At 42.7% G+C, this 21981-nt stretch overlaps 1 protein-coding gene across 6 annotated transcripts in view; it reads right to left on the minus strand.

The window, feature by feature from the left end:
- RCAN2 (regulator of calcineurin 2) overlaps positions 1-21981 on the minus strand; it is a 190519-nt gene that overhangs the window by 152955 nt on the left and 15583 nt on the right. For 3 of the 6 annotated variants that reach the window (XM_045010514.1, XM_045010510.1, XM_045010512.1), the window contains exon 2: positions 12762-12988. In XM_045010514.1, coding sequence (XP_044866449.1) covers positions 12762-12986 — 225 coding nt within the window. In that variant the 5' untranslated portion in view covers positions 12987-12988. Of the gene's footprint in view, positions 1-12761; positions 12989-16671; positions 16911-18164; positions 18318-21981 lie in introns of those variants that run through there. The other 3 variants (XM_045010515.1, XM_045010509.1, XM_045010511.1) reach the window with 2 other exon arrangements.

Consider the following 21981-nt stretch of genomic DNA (forward strand, 5'->3'; position numbering starts at 1 on the left):
GAATCTCATAATGCATTTTATAGTCAGCTGACTTGAAATGAACATTAAAATAATCAATGTATGACACTGCCTATCCTCATATATGCCTTGATCATCTTTCACCTCAAATACTGTAACTCTTCCCTACATCTCCCTAAGTTCCAGCTCTCTAGACTCCATCCAGTACACCACAGGTTGAAAGATTCTTCTAGCTTTCTCAAACGTGTAAAGATGTATATCTATATTCTCATACAACTCCAATGATTCCACATTAATTTCAAGATTCAGTAATTTCAAGATACGTGCCCTCCTTGTGTAAAGTGAGGATAAATTGGATGTAAAACGCTAACGAACTTAACGTGTATAAATGACTACACTAGTTGCAGGGCTGTAGAGAATCAGGCTCTTCATTTTTTAAACCTTCCATAGATTTGCTAAAGCTCATAAGCAAAGATATTGGGCCAAATGCAGAGAGAGAACCAGATCTTCAGCAGGTATGAATTGGCATAGTTTAACTTCACTGGAGCTATCACAATTCATTCCAGCTGGAGATCTGTCCCCTGGAGTCTAACCATGGGAGAAATCCTTGCCCCGCTGAAGTCAATGGCAAAACTCCCACAGACTTCAATGGGGCAGGGTTTCACCTGAAGTTTAGAGGGTGAGTCAGTTGTCTTAACAGCACAATGATCTAACTTCACCAACTGAGAACTCTAATTCAGAGATGAATCTAGGGGAAGACACACCTTATCTTCCTTTGCCTGTCTAGCACCATCTTCTCTGTCACTGCCAGTCTTGATATTGCTGGCCTTCTTTCCTCTGCGTCCGCTGCTACAAGGAACAGCTTCCTGTATCTCTGCTTTATAGAGTCTTCCTTTCTTTTCAACTTTGAAAATAGTTTTGCCCTCTTGCTTAATTTCTCTCTCCCTCTGCTATTATTCATTATTTCACTTAGTAACTATGCTATTTAATTCTGCATGGATATCATTTGACTGACAGATGCTGGGCAAAACAAACGATGTATTGTACTAATTTAAAAACTCCATTATAATTGCAATTTACTTCAGAAATAATTGCAAGCCTATTGTACTGTACATTATTCAACCAGAATGTAGCCTTTACATAAAGATGGTGCACATCTACTTGTAGTAAAGGCTGACCTTCATATGGAAACCTTTTCCTTGGACCAGAAAACAGATCCTAATCCAGCCACAAGTCCCAATATCAATGATGGCATTAAGATTGGGAACAGCTGCTGCATTAACTGCATTAGGATGGCTTTACTGCACTTTTGATTATCATCAACCAGAAAAACTGATATTTGTTGACTCTCTGTTTAGGAATGAGGACTCCCTGGAGTCTTGTTTACCAAAGAGGCAGCACAAAAAGGAATGAGAAAAAATGATTGCTATCAGTGGAGATTAAAATCATCTGATGGAATGAACCAAAGCCCTTGCTATAAATGACACACATGCAACAGAGGAGTTTACTTCTAAGTTTAACACTGCACTGGGCCAACATTTTTAGCATTTAAATTAGATGCAAAAATATATAATTGTGTGAAAGTCTGAGTTTATTGCCGTTATTTATTCTGTCTGTAGTCAAGCCTCCCTATGGGTTTGACTGAAGTCAGGCAAAGCTATGCCACTCCACAGATGCCCTGACTAGAGAGACAACAATGCAGAAACAATGCAGGGCATGAGGTGTAAATAGTACCAGTTGCTAGTAAACTTGACCAAAATATTTCACCGTTGAATATTGACACAAAGCACTCTAATCCAAAACTCTCTGAGCAGGTTAGGAATAAAATGGCATAAAATTATACAGGTAGATTACAGCAGTATTTTTGGTTTGTTTTGCTTTTTATCCTCCCAGAAGGCTATATCTTGTACTACTGTCCTGTAACAGGCTCAGCTGTGTTCTAGCGCAGTGAAGACATTGTAAGTGCATCTAACGTCTCAAAAAGTTAATGCAGAATTATCTAGGAAGACCAAAACAGCCAGCAAAGTATGTTCCTTTGCAGAGCAAGTTCTTGGCGGAACTACACCTACATGCTTGCTCTCCAACACTGTTTATTGGCAAGGGTGCTCCAGCCTCAAAGTTCCCAACTTCCTCAAAGACCAGGGATGTTCAGGTCCAGGGATTTGGATCAGCCTACTACAGAAGGGAGCCAGTTGCAGAATTGGGAGATTAGTACAAATTTCCATAAAGTTCGGGAATATTTGGATCAGACCCATCTCTACCGTTTATCCTGTAGCGTCCCTTATGCTAGAGAAGAGACAGGACTGGGCTGTAACGAATATAAAAGGGGATTCCTTACCGAGGCCACAGAGAAGATCTTATAACTATCTAGCTCAGTGTTTCTCAAATGCGGCCACATGCAACCACGAGGGGTTTTTCTTGCAGCCACAGCCTCCTGGGCTGTTATGGGGAGGGGCGAGGGCAGGGGAGGGTGGCAAAGTAGTGGCCCCACCCTGTTGCTCCAGGATGCACAGCACTGGTGTTGATTGCTGGGGCAGCCAGCAGTGGTTGAGTCCTGCTGCCCCTCTGGAGACACCTGGGGCACAATACGTGAGGACCAGGTGGACGGCGAGTTCCCCACCTTCCCAGGGGCAGTGGGGTTCAGGCTTTCGGCTTCAGCCTTGGGGTAACGGAGCAGCAGGCTCTGGCCACAGGGCTTCAGGCTCCAGCCCACAACTGCATCCAGGGCTTAATTTATCCCCAGGCTTGACAGGGCTGAGGAAGTCCGCTGTGAAAAGTGATACTTGTATGCTTGTTCATATCACTTTTCACAACAGACTTACTGGCTAACAATAAACAAACTACAATGATGTGGACATGTGTATATGTGCATGTTTATTTGTTTTTCCTAAAGTGATTAAGTATTTTAGAAAAAAGTGTGAGAGCAGCCACCAGCAAAAGTCAGTGGCCGCACTCTGAGGCCACCAAAAAATTTGCCCTGAGAACCCCTGCTCTAGCTCATAGATTGGCACAACCTTTGCATCCTAATGTCACCACGTAGAGTCTTCCTAAATCTTGGCATGGACTCACCAACAACGACACTAAAACGCCTCACTATTTAGAATACTGCACACTCCTTATACAACCCAAATGCATAGGAGTCTCTCAGTTGTCATTATAGTTAATTTATATTGATTGGTTGGTTCTTTCCCAAGCAAACTTCCCCTCCGCCCTTTGTTCATGGCACAGTGAGCACTTTTTGCATGCAGCTGAGCAGGGCATGACCATCAAAAGCAATGCTAAGAAGAATGTTTCCACAGCAGCTTATAAGAGAAAAGTAAGTTTCCAAATTTAAAGAGGGCTGTCTTGTGTGTTCTAGGAAGAATGTTCATCAGTTCTTCTTTATAAAATTAGCACTGGCTTATAACTGCATGCTTTGAAGCATCATTCCTAATTTCAGCCACAGAAATCACAAGTCTACCTTTAACCCACTTGATCTGGACCCAGAGACAGTCTCCCATCAATGTGAAGGCACTCATGCACCTAAACGCCCTGTAGGCTTATAGGAAAATAAACCTCAAATACTATAAATCTCTGCAGCAGAGTTTGAAACTCAGACATTGTCTCAGGCATATACCAAGCACCCACCACTGTACTAGCCAGGTGCTAAATGCAGAATTCTGAAAATATTTCTAAGCCAGAATTTATTTTATTTTTTTTTACAATGTTGACCAAATTGAGGAGTATTTGAAATTTGTTTATTAATTTTTGGATGCCCGGAGGGTAGCCACTAAGAGGCAGCTAGATTCAACTTGCCTAGATTGTGGCAAGCAGTGGGCCCCAGGATAGTAAGTCTTTTCTGTGGGAGAGGAACATGGGAGAGCCTTCTGACAAGTCTATCAGATCAGAAAGCTGGTCAGTTGACTTGGCCAGAAAGTGAGAGTAGAATTAGCCTGGCCTTCTCCCATCTCATTTTCTGGATGGTCCTGGCTATGAACAGGAATGACAGGACACAGAGCAGGCTGTGGGCCATCTAGCAAATAGGATGCCGGTTGCAACAAGATACTTGAATTCACTGGGAATTTTAGAGTTGATTCAGATAAGAGCAGGATCAGGCTCTATGTGTATAAAAACCTAGTTCTCTTTGCGACCAGTGGCCTGATTCACTATTAATACCCTCTGCAAATGGCTTTGTTAATGGAGAAAACGTAAAGTCAGGAACTTCTCAGTGAAATTTCCTACATCATATTTAGCATATGCCCCAGGAGGGATGTGTTAGAATTGTGAAGGGGCAGAGTGGGTCTACCAAAATATGAAGACACCAAAACATGTATCCGTCTCTCAACCAGAAATGGAGCATTTTTGTGGTTTGGCATCTTTCCACCACTAACATACTCAAAGTGACCTTTCCAACCTCTCTCTGCCCCCTACTGTTGTCTCCATTCTAGGGTGAAGCATGTAGTGGCACTCCAGAATGTATCATGTACCAGGGAAGCCCCAAAACTCACATGTTGTAGGGCTGTCGAGAGAGTTGTACACACTGGGGAGAGCGGTACCAGCCCGAGTTTGATAGTCCCAGAACTATGGTAGGCCTGGGTTCAAATAAATGGCAAGCCCCTGCATGTGCATGACTGCTGCCCTGCTGTTGCAGAAAACAAGGACACAGTGGTCTTGCAGGCTTCTGACCCAAGGACCCATCCTAACTGATTCCCTAATTCCAAAAGTGGGGTACTGAGCTGATTCTTTAGCAAGGACTAGCACTATGATAGACAGGGCCCGATGGGACACTTGTGAAGCACAAGGCAGACATCCATAGAAATGAAGGAATGAGAGGATCCAAGAACTAAAAATCCCACCTGCAAGTGAGACTCAGGCTCCTAGAGGGTAAAATTCCTGGGAGCTGAATAAAATTGTGACCACTCTCCCGCTGTGCGCTTCAAATATGGCATTGGCATAGATTGCAGGGAAAAGGACTTGAGTCTGTGGAGATGGTGAGATAGCAAAGCCATGGGAAATAAAGGTTCTTGTTGGACTGTATGATCTTCAGAACAAGAAATGTCTTCTGTGTTTACTAAGTGCTACTGTGGTCTAAATAACAGCGGATGATAGTACACTGTTGTCTATAGACTCTTGCCTAGATGGAGAAGAAGGTAGGATGACGCTAGCCTAAGATTTCATAATGAAGCTATGAGCCATAACATGGTAAAGGACCCCATTCTGCATCACCATTATCCCTTTGTGCAGGCTCTGTATAGATAGCTGCCTATATAGTACATACCCTGTGGGGAAGGTTTTGTTTTTACCAAGTGATGGATTAACACATTCATACCATGTTATGTTCTGCTATATACAGACTAGGTAAAAATCCCACAGCACAGAACATCCCGCCATTTCAAGTGGCAGTTTCAGATAGCGTTATCACACCAACAAACAGACAACCTTAAAAGGTAGAAAAAATGAAAGTAAAATAAAGCAACAATAAGTGTACCAGGAAGCCAGGAATGGAGCCTGCATTCCATTCCAGCCTTGGAGCGGTGACTTCATTTTTGCTGGGGTGACTTTCCACAGAGTCCAGGCCTGAATACTATTATTAGAACAAAACAAGTGTGCCACTTCCTAAAAATAATGATGACTCAACACCTAGAGGCTCCAGTGATGTCATATGGCCAGAGAGGTTCTGGGTTTTCACTGTGTTTAAAAAATGAAGTAAAAAAAGTGCAGATCTCCTTGCAAACAAACAAAAACTGCATCCCAGCACATGCCTCCTGAACCAGCCATTTGGAACATGGAAGCGAGGACACATTCCACTCATGATGCCCAGTCACATTGCCTCCATTCCTTGCTTAGGAAGGAGCTCTGCCAAAGCGAACTTCACTTCATTTCTGTATGATCTTCATCTGAAAAGTAACACAACTGCCTATTTCCGTTCCAGAATGAACGTTATGATTATTATACAAAACAGAGGCAATGTAGAAGTTCATTGAGTTGCAATACACCTTAAGTATTGCCAATAGTTGCAGAGATTTATTTTGCTAACAAAAGTAATTCAGGTACACAAGGAAAAAATAATATTTATTACTAATCAAGCACAAGCTTAACTTTACCCACCACTGAAGTCAATAGGACTTACTTACAGTGCATAAAAGCATGTGTTTAAATCTTTGATGTGAATGTAGCCTAGGCTACAGAGTTTGCTTAAGGCATGATCTTAGAGCCAATTCTATAGATTGAGACACTCAGACTACATAAAATAGCCTATATTCTCTTGAAGGCTGTGACGATAATGACCTCAATCCTGCTGCTACAGAAGTCAGCAACAAGCTTCCATTGTCTTTAACGAAAGCAGGATCATGCCCAACGTATTAGCAAAGCTGAAGAATCTTAAACTGGAAAAGTAACATGAAATCACTAGCTATTCCCTGTATTGCACTCCCATTAGAGCCATTCCACTGAAAGCTACAATCCTGCTTCATCAGTTCAGCAGCACCCTTCTCTCTACCCCCTCCCCCCCCCACACTCTCTCTCTCTCTCTCTCTCTCTCCCCCCCCCCCCCCAATTCTGGAGATTTATTTTAAATTTAAATTGTTAATTACCTCCCTAGAACATACTCTGCAATCACACACCAGAATCACCAAGATGAGGAGGATACAAATCACCTCCTGTTAGTTCCTACATGGATCTCAGCACTGATTCAGGGATGAATATGCTCTTTTCTCTCGCTACTATTACTGGAAAAGGCAAATCTGTAATGTGATCTTAGCTATAGTGTTGCAGCCAGCTACACCATAAAGACCTAAACCTACAGGACCTGATCCTCTTCTCACACTAGCTTTTCCATCAGTAACTCCATCTCTTTTGGAAGCATTACTCCTGATTTACACAGAAGTAAGCGAGAGAAGAAGTAGCTGTATAGTCTTTCACTGACTTGACCAAAGAGACAAGTGTCTGTCCCTTCTCTGCCCATCTTACATTTTTAAGGCACCTCTGAGGTTGGTATTTAACAAGCTTTAGAATGTACTGATACTTCAACTACAACTCTAAAGCATCTTAACAAAAGAAAATAAATGTGTGCTTCAGTTACAGTATATTTGCCAATTCCAGCCTGAAGGAAATTGTAGAATCAAGTTACAGAACTCCCCCAAAGGAGGGGTTTACAAGGAAAACACTAATACACACCGTACAGAGAAATGCTGTTGTACTAAATAGAAAGATCACGGCATGGAAAAATCTATGGTTACACAGAGCAATTAGCTAAGTTAAAAGCAATACACACACATCCTTAAACTGTTATCAAAGTCATGCCCTTTGGCTTCACAACACAGCTTCCTTATCAGGGACAGGAAAGGAGCAGATCCTCTCATTTAGCTACTCTAGAAGCCAAAAATAACAGGCCCACTTCTGCCAAATCTTACTCACAAGTAATCCCATCAGTTTCTCACTAGTGAGTAGTGACTTAAACCAATTACTTAGGTCATGTAAAAGCAGCAAAGAATCCTGTGGCACCTTATAGACTAACAGACGTTTTGCAGCATGAGCTTTCGTGGGTGAATACCCACTTCCAAAGCTCATGCTGCAAAACGTCTGTTAGTCTATAAAGTGCCACAGGATTCTTTGCTGCTTTTACAGAACCAGACTAACACGGCTACCCCTCTGATACTTAGGTCATATGCCATTTCCCAGGGTTTTAATTCATTTTGCAGTAGCAAAATGCCCTATGCCACTACCAAAAATCAAGGCTTCTTTGTGCTGGTCACTGCACACAATCACAGAATAAAATACAGTCTCTGCTACAAAGAGCTTGTAATCTAAAAATAAAAAGGGCGAGTGGGTAGGGCATAGACTGGGAGTCAGAAGACCTAGGTTCTGTTCTTAGCTTTGCAATTGATCTGCTGGGTGACCTTGTGCAACTCACTTCATCTCTGTGCTTTTGTTCTTCCTCCGAAACTGTCTTTTCTAATCAGATTGCAAACTGAGCACTAACTAGTCTATATTTCATATGAAAAAACCGTGACATTAACCCAGGCACATCTACAGGTACGGCGTTGTCCATGGAAATTCTCAGAATGTTGCATGCTCTTCTTTTCCACCTATCTATTCATCAGGAAGTGGTCCTCAGAATGTTTTTTGCCCAGTATGAAGGTTTCTTTGCTTTCTGAACTGTCTATTTTCTGGGCTAAGGAATTAGTTTTGAGCCGAAGGCTTCTCAGTTCCTGTGGTGCAACCATTCATGGAGGAGAGCTTTGTTCATTTATAGTCTCGATCTTCCTCTCCTCTGCCACCACTGAGCAAGCAGTCACTTCTCTAAGTGGATCCTCCAGATCAGAAAGATCTTTTCTAATCTGGCATCCACAAGGTTTCCTCATAATATGAAGAGGACCAAGAGCAGGAGAAGCAGCGGGGATTCTGCATTCAGAAAAAGACATTGCTATGAAACCAGATATTGGGATCAAGTCCAATGACTCCAGCACGGCTTCATCTTTAGCCATCCTCCTCCCAGCCAGGCAGCATTTGTCTGTAGTCCTCAGGAGGATATGCCCAAAAATTTAGGTTGCATTTAATTAAACCAAAAGGGATTTCCCTCTGATTTGACCCAGCCCTAAGAAAGAGAGGGAGGGAGAAATGCAGAAGAAAGGAAAGAACCATATGAAAACTAAGGGGGTAAATATGAGAAAGCAAAAGAGAAATTATTACATTTAATTTTGAGGTAGGGAAAAGGTATTTGCTACAACTTAGATATGAAACTCTTCTCAAATTTAAAACACCCACAACCACCACGTGACAGGTTGCAGGAAAGAGATCCCCAGACAAAAGGAAAAGTACATTAATCCTTCTACTTGGCTTGTTTTACTTTAAACAAAGAACTTTCCAAACTACCATGTGCTTTTAAGTATAGTTTGTCTCAAGTGCGTTCAGTTCCAGGATAAAAACATCAGTTGTAGAAAATGAAGTTTTTTAAAAATTGTCAACGTGACCCCCTGATAGGCTAAAATTGTTATATGCCATGTGCACCTAGAACTTAGATTTAAATTTAGGATTCAAGCTCACACACCAGATCAAAAGAGTAATTTACACTAGCAACCTCCTCTGGCTTTATCTTTTGTAAAAACCCATCTGTACCGGACCCCCCAAAAAATGTGCTTCAAAGAGTAGCAAAGCCAACAAACACAAGCATACTGAAAGAGTTCTTACTTGATCTGTAATACACGCAAAACTTTATGCATTTACTGTAGGTATAAGTTACATCAATGTGGTTTTCATAACAGGCCACTGTGCCATTGCTATAAACTGGATTTAAAAAGCAATATTGCAGGATAGGAGTCCATTAGTGACACTTATTAAAATACCAAAATCAACCAACAGTTACTTTAGCCTAGTAAACATACAAGATTTTATATTAAAATCACGTGTTCTTATCCTGCAGTAGTAGTTAATAATAGAAAGGATTATGAAACCAGATCAGCTGGGAACACAAGTATTTGTTCTAGGGAAATCAGGTCCCTTGGTGCACATTTGTGTTACTTAGACTGGACAGAATTACAATACAGCTTCCAACATATAGACTGTGAAATAAAAGGAGTCACTGCTTACCTGTAAGCAGAGCTCCTTAATCTATTGTTATCTGTGGATGCACTCTCTACCTCACTAATGTGGACATGGCATTGGAGCATCTACCTCCAAAGCTGAGTCACTATCCTTAAGACACACTCATTACTCTTGCACATCTTCAGAGATTGCTGTCCCTTACTCAGTTATGTTACACCAGTTCCTTTGCTAACTATGCCATCACCTAAACACTGGAATAATCCAGCTTCAAATAGAGCAGCTCAGTGTACGGTATGTCTAAATGAACTTTCATGAGATTTTACTTAGGGTTAGAGAAATTCGTCCTTCTGAAAAGATTCTAACCAAAGATCCACATTTGCTTCCACCTGAATGCCTTTTTACACTGCCAGACCCAGGTAAACTAACATAACAATTCTGCAACATACTGTATGCCCTTAACTCCCACTGAAATCAAGGCCCAGATTTCCTAAGGTATTTAAGCGGCATTGCAGCTCTTAGCATTTCATTTAATTCTCAAAAGGAATTTAGGAGATCAGGAGCCAAAAATCCCACAATGGGATTTTCATTCCTAAATCGAAGAGCAACCAACTCCCATCATCTGCATCTCAAGGCGACAGATAGGGAAACACCCTAACAATGCCGGTCAGCTGCAAATATTCAATAAGCAGTGGCAGACCAATTGGCAACATCTCTCAGAGCATGGTGAGGGAGCTGGTGGTGCAGTACCTCTACATTAGGACCTATGATTGCACAATTCTCTAAGGTTATTATTAAGAGTCTGTAGAAGTTTGCGGATCACCTTGTAGGAGTACGATTTGATATTTGTATTAGAGGTTAGAATGATTGACAGTTATAATAATGTAGTACATATTAAATGCATTAACGTAGGATTTGATCATCCTGTCAGCCACCCTTTTTGAATAGCAAAAAGGAATGACCCTTTGGGACACTGGTAGAAACACATCTGACAGACTGCTAGTGTCTGTACTAATGTTAAGGCAGGAACAGACCAGAACAGTCCTTATGGCTGATTATGGTCACCCTCTGTTTTAGGATAATTTATAATGTTTACTGTGGGGTCTTGTTTCCTATATGCATTACAAATTAGGCCCTTTACTTAAATAAACCTTAAAACAAAGAAATGTATAGTAAGTAAGAGACAGGATCTTGTCTTGTGTCTATGTTAATGAGATTAGAGGCATGTTGAAGACCCAGGCCCCAGCGTGAACTGTTTTGGTCACTAGATTCAGTAAGGTGTAATTTACAATGTCTTTTTTGTTCAACATACAAACAGCAGTGTTTGTATACCACTGAAGGTCTCTGTAAAAGATTGTTTGTGTGAATGAGGAGCGTATGCATCAGGAAAAGATAAGGTGTGAAGGCCATTGTTAAAGAGAAGATGGTCAAGGAAGGAGGAGTGAAGACAATTAAGGACACCAGAGAACCATCAAGGCACATCCATAATTAAGGAAGGGGAGATTGACGACCCTGTGGTGGAGGCTGGCATCCCTAAAAGACAAGATAACTGATTAAATCGAAACCAGGACAGGATGATCTTCTCGGAGGTGCTTTGGAGTATTATCATCAAAAGATAACACCAATTAAGGCGTAACCGGTCATAAATGACACAGCAAAATCCACAGACTTCAATGGAGAAAAAAGGACTATAAGAACAGGGTGCTTTGCCATGGAACTTTGGGTTCGTCTTGCCACACTCCAGGAGCATCAGATCGCAACTGACAGAGCCCAGCTCCCCCCTGCGACCAATCTGGCTGGCCACGAGATTGATCCAGACTCTGGACTGGTAACTATAAACATCGACTGGCAGGACTGTGTGCATGGTGTGTGTGTGGGAGTGAGAGAGAGAGAAAAAAAATGAAAAGCATATGCTAACTGCTGTATTCTCAATAAATGTGGCGTGTTGCCTTTTTCCCCCTATAAAAAGATCTCGTGTGCTTTTTATAAGCATAACAACCTTCGTGCCAACCTGGCTGCCATCAGTAAGCAGAGTTTGGGACCCCACAGCAGATCATTTTCTTTATGATGCAGAGATTCAGAATATTCCCTCCTAATCCATGTTATTTACAGTGGATACATAAGATATCTTCACCTTGAAGAAAGATGGGGGAGGAACCCACCACAACACCCCAAACAAATGAGTAAAGCTGTACACATGATAATTCAACTTGCAGAACCTCAACCAAGAACGCTGGCCAGTGCCTTTAATAGCACAAAGGGTTACAGGCTTCCAGCTAACTTGTTGGTGCTCTGGCCTGGGAACCCTTCAGCCTAAAAGCCATACCTTCCCCCCGCCACACAGGCTCTCCATTCTCTATCCTAAATAAACTTTATTCCTGGCCTTCAGACAATTCCAATGAAAACCCATGTTCACTGGAGTCAGCTTGTCTGAGATTCTCCATCCGGAAGAAAGAAAAAAAAAAGCAGCTTATGTGTAGCCACCCAAGTAACCTTAACTACCAGGCTGGGCATCCCTGCAACAGCCAGCCAAGCCTAATCCCAGATAATTATAGAACAATATCAGTTTTGTTTTAAAACCAGCCTCCCTCTAACAATACCCCAATCTGTGTTTCCTAAGAAACAAGAATCCCACACCTCCTGCACAACCTTTTTCCAACCACAAACCCTGCTGTTCAGCCATCAGGATTCTAGAGGCTTTTAAAGGGTTCCAGTTCAGTTTTTCAAGCCTAATTATAGTACTATAAATATTTTCAAATTTCCACGTAACTAGCATAGTTGAAGATCAGCAAAAATGAAACCAAGGGAGGGAGGGGGAAGAACCCACCTTTTTCCACTTTCCCAGGTGAGAAGTTACTTCAGATCAGATTTTAAAAAATTTGTGAGCAATACATGAAAGGCAGTAACATCACAGTAATGTGTTACCAGTGAGCAGGAAAAACATTTTTTCATGTGTTCAACTTTGCCACCTCCACAATGTCTGCAGTGATGGTTGCTATGATACATGTGCCCACGTTTGGGGAGATTTGCACAACGTTAACAAAACCCAAAACCTTTTTATGCACTATAGTTGGCAGGCAAGTCTTATTTAAGGAGTCAAATATTGGGGCTGACCGTTGTTGCCTATCCCCCTCAAAAAAAGACTCAAGTCTGTGCTCCAGTTCCCTCATACATGATGACCATTTAAAAAAAGTTTCCATATCAGTAAAAACAAGCATTGCACCATTGAAATGTTAACAAATACTTTCCATACTTCACATGTAAGTGGAAAAGTCACACCATACCTTGCTGTCCTCGCCTTCAAACACAGATTGGTGGACGTTACAAGCGAAGAGAGAGTTTGGGAGATCATTGAAATCAGTTATTTCATGAAAATCTTCCTCTGCAAAACATCTCTTTATATCCTTGTCTCGGTCTATAGAGTAGAGTAGGAGAAGTCCCCCATCCTCCAGAACACAGCCATAGTGACCAGGGCCTCGCATTCCAAGGAAATATGATTCTCCCCTCATTCCTAATGGCATGGAGAAAAGATGATGGTTATTCTATAAAGCTTTTAAACCATACGCACAAGTCTCTCCAGGAATTCTTAGTCCTAGACGAGATACTTGAAATCAAGCTCAATCTGAAAGCCACTTTCACTAGACAGCAATGCAATAGCTTGCGCTGGAAACCCAGGGCACTACCATCAACTTCAATGAGGTTCAAACCAAAGTTTTAGGACCATGTCTACATTATAAAATCATAGAGGTATAGGGCCAGAAGGAACTTCAAGAGGTCATCTAGTCCATCTCCACACACTGAGACAGGACCAAGTATTCCTAGGCCATCCCTGACAGGTGTTTGTCTAACCTGTTCTTAAATACCTCCAGTGATGAGGATTCCACAGCTTCCCTAGTTAAGTACTGGAATTGGTTAACAATCCTTGTACTGTAGTTAGAAAGATTTTCTTAACATCCATCCTAAATCTCCCTTGCTGCAGATTAGGACAAGAAGTAATGGACTTACTTTCACTGGACATGGAGAACAATCAAACGCTGTCCTCTTTATAAACAGCCCTTAACATATTTGAAGACTGTTACCAGGTTCCCTTCTCAATCTTCTGTTCGCAAGACTAAACATGCCCAGTTTTTTTAACCTTTACTCACAGGTCAGGTTTTCTAAACCTATTATTTTTGTTGCTTTCCTCTGGACTCTCTCCAATTTGTCCACATCTTTCCTGGAGTGTGATGCCCACTTCTCCAATTTATCAAGATCATTTTCAATTCTAGCCCTGTCCTCCAAAGAGCTTGCAATCCCATCCAGCTTGGTGTCATCTGCAAATTTTATAGACACACTCTGCACTCTATTATCCAAGTCATTAATGAAAATTTTGACTAGCAGCCTAAAAGAGGCCTAACCATGTGTCAAAACATGATACAATTCTAGGACACGTCCATAAGTTTGGCACATTATTTACAATATTATCATAGCACCTGGCAGCCCTGGTCATGGACCAGGACCCCACTGTGCTGGGTACTGTACAAACACACAACAAAACGATGGTCCTTGCACCAAGGAGCTTACAATCTAAGTACAAGAGACAACAGATGGATACAGAGAGATTGATAGAGTACAAGAAAGCAAAAAGCAGCGTGATAAACTGTGGTCTCCGCACACCAGCAGTCTAACTACTGTCAAATGTTTTTGTAGGCATCATGACAAAGGGGATTTTGGAGGAAGGATTTGAAGGAGAATCGTGAAGTCACTTTCTGGATGTTTACAAGGAACTCCTTCAAAGCATGAGGGGCAACAAGGGAGAAAGCACAAAAGGTGCTTGTTTGAAAATTTAACAAGCGGGAGACAGAGGCTGGTCATCAGCTGATCTGAGGTGGGGAGTCAACCTCTCGATACAGAATGAGAGATGAGTATGAGGATACACCACAAAGGCCCATGAAAGTAAAGACATGGTTTAGGTCCCCTCCCCTCTACAAAAACAAATGATCTTGTCACTGGGTCAAGGGATAACTGTGCTGTAAGTGGAAACCCAATCATGGTGCCTTGTAGTCTGGACTCCAGATAGACAGAGGCAAAACTTCAGTGCGTTAGTCCATTACAATGTGTCTCTTTCTCACTCTCTCACCTTCAAAAGTGAGGTTTTCAAAACTGATTTAAAAATGAAAGTTCTTTAAGAGTGGTTCCAAATCTCAAATCAAAGTGGTTCCAAATCTCAAATCCTCAAAAAAACTGATATTATAGAAAGGTTGAAAAGAGCAGTGCATATAGCTAAGACAACACCCTGTTATTCTACTATTTCAATACAGAATAAACTGCAGCTGGATTTAAGGTTTGCTGTGGAATATATGTCCTGTTGTTCTAAGCTCATTAACACTTTCTTTAAAGGAGTTTTAATGAACATTTGGGGTGGAAGGCAGAGAATAGACTTGAGAACAGGGCTTTGGATCAGGCCCCAAGAGGAGACATGCAGATGAAAAATTATTAGAAGCTCCAGATTACTGAAGACAATTAACTATATGCAAGTGGTGTAGGAGAAATTATCTTTTCTGAAAGGAAGTGGTTAGAGGGCTACATTTGCATAGTTTGTTCAGATGTTTTTGATTTGCCTTGTTCTCTTGCATACTACTTGCTGTTCCTTGTTAACATTTGTAAATACTGATGCATCTAAAACTTGTAGGGCTAAATTCTGCCCAGGCTTATACTGTGTGCGCAACTCCACTGGGATAATTGGAAACAATCTCGATGAATAACATGAACCCTTCAGGCCCAATCTGCCATAACTATACCCCAGTATAACCCTATTGGCTTCACAGGCTTGCACAGCATACAGCTATCTTACATCAAAGAGGTTAGCAGCGGGAGCATATGACTAAAAGAAAGCCTTCATGTAGAAGAATCTAAAGTCGCCCCAAAAGTCTATCACTTTCCCTGCTGCAAAGAAAGACTCTTGCCGCAGGGAGCTGCTGGCCCTTTTCTCTGGAGCAGAAAGAGGCTCCAGGAGTGGGGAAGCAACAGGACATCAGACTGCTAAAAATAGCAGTGTGGAAAGAGAGGCACTGCTTGGGTAAGTAGAGAGGCATGTAGGGTACATACCCACAGGGTTCATGAGTGTCTTTACTTACCTAAGCAGTGCCTAACCATCTATGCTGCTATTTGTACCTGTGCTACTGGGAAGGGGGTGTAGATTATATGTTCTCTATGCACAAAAGGAGCATGCAGTGTAGATGTATCTTCAGTGTAAAACTCTAGGGGCCCAAGCTAATTACTGTACCAGGCCACTGGATATTGACACACTGGGGTCAGACAGTCATACTGTGTGATGTTTGTACTGAGCGGTGCCCAGGGGTACCAAAACTTGGTGTATTGACCACCAGTGGTCAACATACCCTTTGCCAATGGTCTGTGGAGAGCTAGCTGGTCACAAGGTCTTGGCTCCTCTTTGTTTACAGGTGCTAAATTACATTAAAAGGCAGCTAAAAATAGATTAAATACTTTCCTAGTATTACTGTTCCATGCAAGCAATTGCTATGGTTTCCAAGGGGATGTTATGTGAGGGGAGGTGGCCCTGTAAGAGAGCAAAGAAATCAAATGTAATTATAGCAGGGTGTCAGATCCTAAGCCCCTCTTCTACTGAGTCATCCTGATGTCAGGTATTTGAACCATGCACAGGGAGGTGCAGAGATATTTTTTCTGGCTAGGTATACACTGTGGGGGTGTTGTCGACCTAAGATACGCAACTTCAGCTACGGGAATAGCGTAGCTGAAGTCAGCGCATCTTAGGTCGATTTACCTGGCCATGAGGACAGCAGCGTGTTGACCGCTGCCACTCCCCCGTTGACTCCGCTTCCACCTCTCGCCACGGTGGAGTTCTGGAGTCGACGGCAGAGCGATCAGGGATCGATTTTATTGCGTCTACACTAGTCGCGATAAATCAATCCCCGATAGATCGATCACTACCCGCCGATCCGGCAGGTAGTTAGGCGTACCATAAGTCACTCTAAGGTTAGAGCAGGTGTGTCCAATTAGCTCCAGTTTAGGAGGGTCTCTCAAGCAGAAGGAGCAACAGGCAGCAATAGAGATCCTGCAAGGAAATCTAAAGGGCAGCCAAGCTTGGGGAGAAAGCTGGTGTTTGTTTTTTGTGTTAATTAAGTTAGCAATAAAAGCAAACCCTCTGAAGGGGATTATTGTTATATCAGGTACCTCCAGGTGATGGTGTTACTCAGTCTTCCAAGTTCTTTTTCTCTGTTTGGGAGACAATGTTCAGCCTTAGGAAGATGTGTGCTGCTGTTAGTTCTGTTATGCAAGGTTATACAGAGGTTGCTGTATGAGCTGCAGGAGAGATTTCTCTCTGCCTTGGCCTATGATTGGAGTAAATTCTTAAGGCAGAGCTGGTCTCTGGGAACTGGGGGGTCAGTGTTGGGTCGAGATTCCTGAGAAGGGATTGTCCTGCATGTTCTGTAACCACATTCATTCCAGGACTGGTGCTATAGATAAAACAAGGTACACTTAAAATATATCCAGATTCCAAGCCATTGATTTCTTCTCCACTAAGATGCCAGCCAGCTAGGCTCTGATATCAACTGCCATTAGGCAGAGGGATAACAGTATCCTCTGTCCAAGACAGGGTGGGAAGCGCACCTACACACAGTAGTCTTCCCACAAACGCACGGACATCCTTAACGATTGTATGCAATGTTGTTGTAAAGCTCTGTGTCCGCTCGAAAGTTTGTCTCTCTCAACACCAGAAGTTGGTCCAATAAAAGATATTACCTCACCCACCTTGTTTATCTAGTATCTTTGATGACTGTGTAACCCCAGGCCTGCACTCTGTCCCCCTCTAGTGATGCCTAGGCCAGCTAGAGATTGATGAGGCTGCTACAACCCCAGCTAACAAACCAATACATTTTAGCTCATGCATTAAGCTCCAGAGGTCCCAAGTTTGATCCCAGTCACTGCCAATCGGGGTCTATCGGCATTAGAAGTGGGGGCTCCTCTGGGATATCAACTAGGAAGTCTCTGAAACATTATCAAGGCTAAATAAAAGTCATTAGGAAACTGGGATTTGCATGTCATCTGATCGGCTAATAGATAACATATGGACTCAGCTGTAGCCAGGCCCAATTAGGATTCACATATGTGATTTGATTTGTCAACTCTTGTTCCAAATCTAAGTTTTCTTAGCCTTGGTGTAAACAATAGAAGAATTCGCTAACTCTTCCAATGACCTCTCAGCCATTCACAAGTGGAGATTTTTCTCATCTATGTCACGATGCTGGACTATGTTCCTAACAAAAAGATTTTGTGGTTATCAAACATCTGTTTTGTTGTAGTATTTACTCACCCATTAAATCCATTTATCACCTAAGACAAACCTGGGCCAGAAACATTTGCTTGCCAATAATTCAGCCAATCATTTAATAATAATACCAGCCCAAGGTGTCATTAGAAACCTCCTCCCCTCCCCCTCCCCAAAAAGATCATTAATTCCTTATAAATGACTGCAGTCCATCTGACTGGTTATTTTAAACAAGTATATTGGCATAATATAGTAACTGGGCCACATTCGGATTTACACTAAAGCCCCATTCTACTGTTTCTGGCAAAACTTATTTACTACCACTGCACACAGCTCTGAAAATGTAGGAGACCTGTAAGGCTGCTGGCCTGTCTCCCCAAGCCCACGAAGGACTCACCTAGAATCTTTCAGGTTATTCCTCTGGGCCAACCTTTTATTCCTCAAACACAAGACTTAAGCAAAACACCCAAACAAAGCTGTTCTTCAGCCTGCCACAACTCCCAGGGGCTTTTCCCCTTGCCGCTCTTGGTGTCAAAGAGAAGATGTTTCTTCCTTTCAATTGCCCTACCTGGAGCCCACCTTCCACCTGAACTCTCTCAGCCCTTTATAGAAAACACCTGACCCCTTCCCAGCCCTCTGATCATCCAACTCGGCTGTGTGACCCCAGAACCCCTAACCCTTAAAGGGGCAGACCACCCTATTAGTGTGGGTGGGAATCAGACCCATTATATATATATATATATATATTTTTTTTTTTTAAACACAATTTAAATTTGGCCCCAAATTTAGCTTTTATATAAACAAGCTTTTACAAACACCTAAGATAACAAAAAAATACTACTTGATTAATTATTGAGAATTCCAGTAGGAGTCATTTACTGAAAAACAGCCTCAGATGTAATGATCCAAGCACGCTGTGATCTTATCATGGAATCCACTGAATCTTATTGCCCGGAATCTTGCTGAAGTCAACAAGCCTTTGCTTGGGCATCAGGGCCCACATTACCAAATCCCACTGCAGGACCCCTGCCTATCCGAGTCTGAAACGTTAGGTCAAATTCAGAGGCAAGTCTAAGTCCAAGTTCATGTAAGTTCCACCTTCTTCTGGCTCCTTGACATGTGAGTGAGTCTCCTTTAAATCATCTTACCATTATGCATCCCCCTAAACATCATTGCTGAGTCTGGCCGTTGATTTTAATTCTGGGTATTAAACTACAATTCCCAAAGGGTCAACACTGCAAACCTGCATAAAGCCAGAGCGTGCGTGTGCGTGTATTAAACCCATATGTGCATGTTAAACCCATTCCTAACCCGCAGAATGGTAATGCAGGCCCCTTGCCACCACTCCTTCAGCGTATGGCCCACACCAGTGGCCACTGCCCTTCTGCTTCCCTTAAAGGGAGTTCCCTGGCCACTATGTTTGCATGCATCCCAATGCTCTACTCCATTCTGGCCTATTCTAAGCCAGCCCAGATCCCACCACCTGGGTGCTCAAGTGGTGCAAAAGCCACTATCCCCTTCTCAGCTCAGTAATGCCTCATAGCTGAAGGGGTTCAGAGACTTTGTGAAGGCCCTCAGCATCGAGATGGATTATATCACCCAAAATCCTCACTTTCCTGAGCCCTAGTTGAAATTTTAGTTGAAAATTCTCTGATGATTCTTTCTGGCAACTAGGTTGTAGATCTATTTAAGTATTCAGGTAGTATACTGGTTCCTGGAACTAATGGTTCTCCAGCAAAATCAGTAGAGGCCAGCAGGAACCAATAGACACCAGTTGATTAATTCTACTGGAATTGTCACTAAGGGCATTCTGATATCAGGACAGCAGAGAATGACTTGCTAGTCAAAGACTGAAAATACATTTAAGTATATATTATTATGAAATTAGACCCTGAAGTAAAGCAGTTAAGTGCATGCTTAAAGTTAAGCACATGTGCATATGCTTTGCTGAATGGGGATGGACTTAAGCATATGTTTTGCTGAATTGGGGACTCAATTACCACCATTTACATATCCATTTCTACTATGTTTATGGAAACTAATAATGTATTTCCTTAGAAACTGCTTTTCTGTCTTAGAAGAGTTTTTAAAAGGTCCCTTGGGTACATCTTCAAGATACTACAAATCTCTTGAAACTGCTAGGAAGCATTTTTTTTTCTTTTTTTGACTAATGCTGCCAGCCATGACAAACTACATAACTAAAAATAGAATGACAGACCAAAATGCTACTAATGAAGAAGGTTTAAACATAACCAAAATTGCAAGTGACTAAATAATACTAAATAGATGCAAACCATCTGGGAAAACTAATTCCACAGAAAATGAGAAAAATAGGAAAACAAACCAAAAATAAATCAGAAGTTTTATATCTAAAAGGAATGAGCAAAGAGCAAGGGGCCCATTTCTGCTCCCATTGAAGTCAATGGCAGTTTTTGCCTTCAGGCCCTGTGTGAGAGATTTTCAAAGCGTTGTTTGCAGTGTTGTAGCCAGGTTGGTCCCAGGACACTAGAGACACATTAGCAATCTCTCTGAGGCCTGGTCTACACTAGGCGTTTAAATCGGTTTTAGGAGCCTAAAACCGATTTAACGCCACAACCGTCCACACTAGGAGGCACCTTATATCGATTTTAATGGCTCTTTAAATCGGTTTCTGTACTCCTGCCCGACGAGAGGAGTAGCGCTAATATCGGTATTAACATATCGGAATAGGGTTAGTGTGGCCGCAATCGACGGTATTGGCCTCCGGGAGCTATCCCACAGTGCACCACTGACCGCTCTGGACAGCATTCTCAACTCGGATGCACTGGCCAGGTAGACAGGAAAAGCCCCGCGAACTTTTGAAATTCATTTCCTGCTTCCCCAGCGTGGAGATCTCATCTCATCAGCACAGGTGACCACGCACAGCTCATCAGCACAGTTAACAATGCAGTCTCCTGAGAATCGAAAAAGAGCCCCAGCATGGACCGCTCGGGAGGTAATGGATCTGATCGCTATATGGGGAGATGATTCAGTGCTAACAGAACTGCGTTCCAAAAGACGAAATGAAAAAGTATTTGAAAGAATTTCTAAGGCTATGACGGATAAAGGCCACAGCAGGGACTCCGTGCAGTGCAGAGTGAAAGTTAAGGAGCTCAGACAAGCCTACCAGAAAACCGAAGAAGCAAACGGAAGGTCCGGGGCAGGTCGAAAAACATGCCGCTTCTATGCTGAGCTGCATGCAATTTTAGGGGGCTGCGCCACAAGTACCCCACCCCTGACCGTGGATTCCGAGGTGGGGGTTGTAATCTCTGCCATGTCTGAGGATTATGCAGACGGGGAAGATGAAGAGGAAGAAGAAGAGGAAGACCTCGCAGAGAGCACACAGCACTCCGTGAACCCCAGCAGCCAGGAGCTTTTTATCACCCTGACGGAATTACCCTGCTCCCAGCCCTCACAAGCAACTATTCCAGAGAATGACGCCCTGGAAGGGAGCTCTGGTGAGTGTACCTTTGCAAATAGCAAACAGTGTTTTTTAAGCAAGCCTTTTTTAATGATTGATTTGCCCAGAGGACTTGGGATGCATTCGCAGACAGTATAGTTACTTAGAAAAGTTTGTTAACATGTCCGGGGATTGAGAGGAAATCCTCCAGGGACATCTCGATGAAGCGCTCCTGTAGGTACTCCAGAAGCCTTTGCAGAAGGTTTCTGGGCAAGGCATCCTTGTTCCGCCCACCATGGTAGGACATTTTACCATGCCATGCATGTAGCAAGTAATCAGGTATCATTGCGTGGCAAAGCATCGCAGCGTATGGTCCCGGTGACTGCTGGCATTCAAGAAGCATCCGCTCTTTATCTTGTTCTGTTATCCTCAGCAAAGTGATATCGTTCAGGATAACCTGGTTAAAAATCAGGAATTTAAGTAAGGGGGGTGGCCATTTTTCTACTGGGTTCGTGGAATGCAGCAGCTTAAAAAAAAAAAACTTTCCTGCACGTAGCGAAGCGGGGGGAGGGGAGGAGTGAAATGCCGATGATCTTTTCTGTTTGGTCACCGGCGAGGCGATCTTCCCCAAGCTACCGGACAAGCAGTGGGTGGGGGGGAGGGGGAAGGTTGTTGATTAGCAGGGAGCTAGCGTGGTATTAGCCATGCGTTGGGGGGGGAGGGGTAAATCACTGAGACAGTGGCTTACCATGGCCGCATGCAAGCTGAATCCTGATGCCTGGACCTGTGTCTGAGA

This window comes from Mauremys mutica, chromosome 3, assembly GCF_020497125.1.
Source record: "Mauremys mutica isolate MM-2020 ecotype Southern chromosome 3, ASM2049712v1, whole genome shotgun sequence".
Taxonomy (NCBI): Eukaryota; Metazoa; Chordata; order Testudines; family Geoemydidae; genus Mauremys; species Mauremys mutica.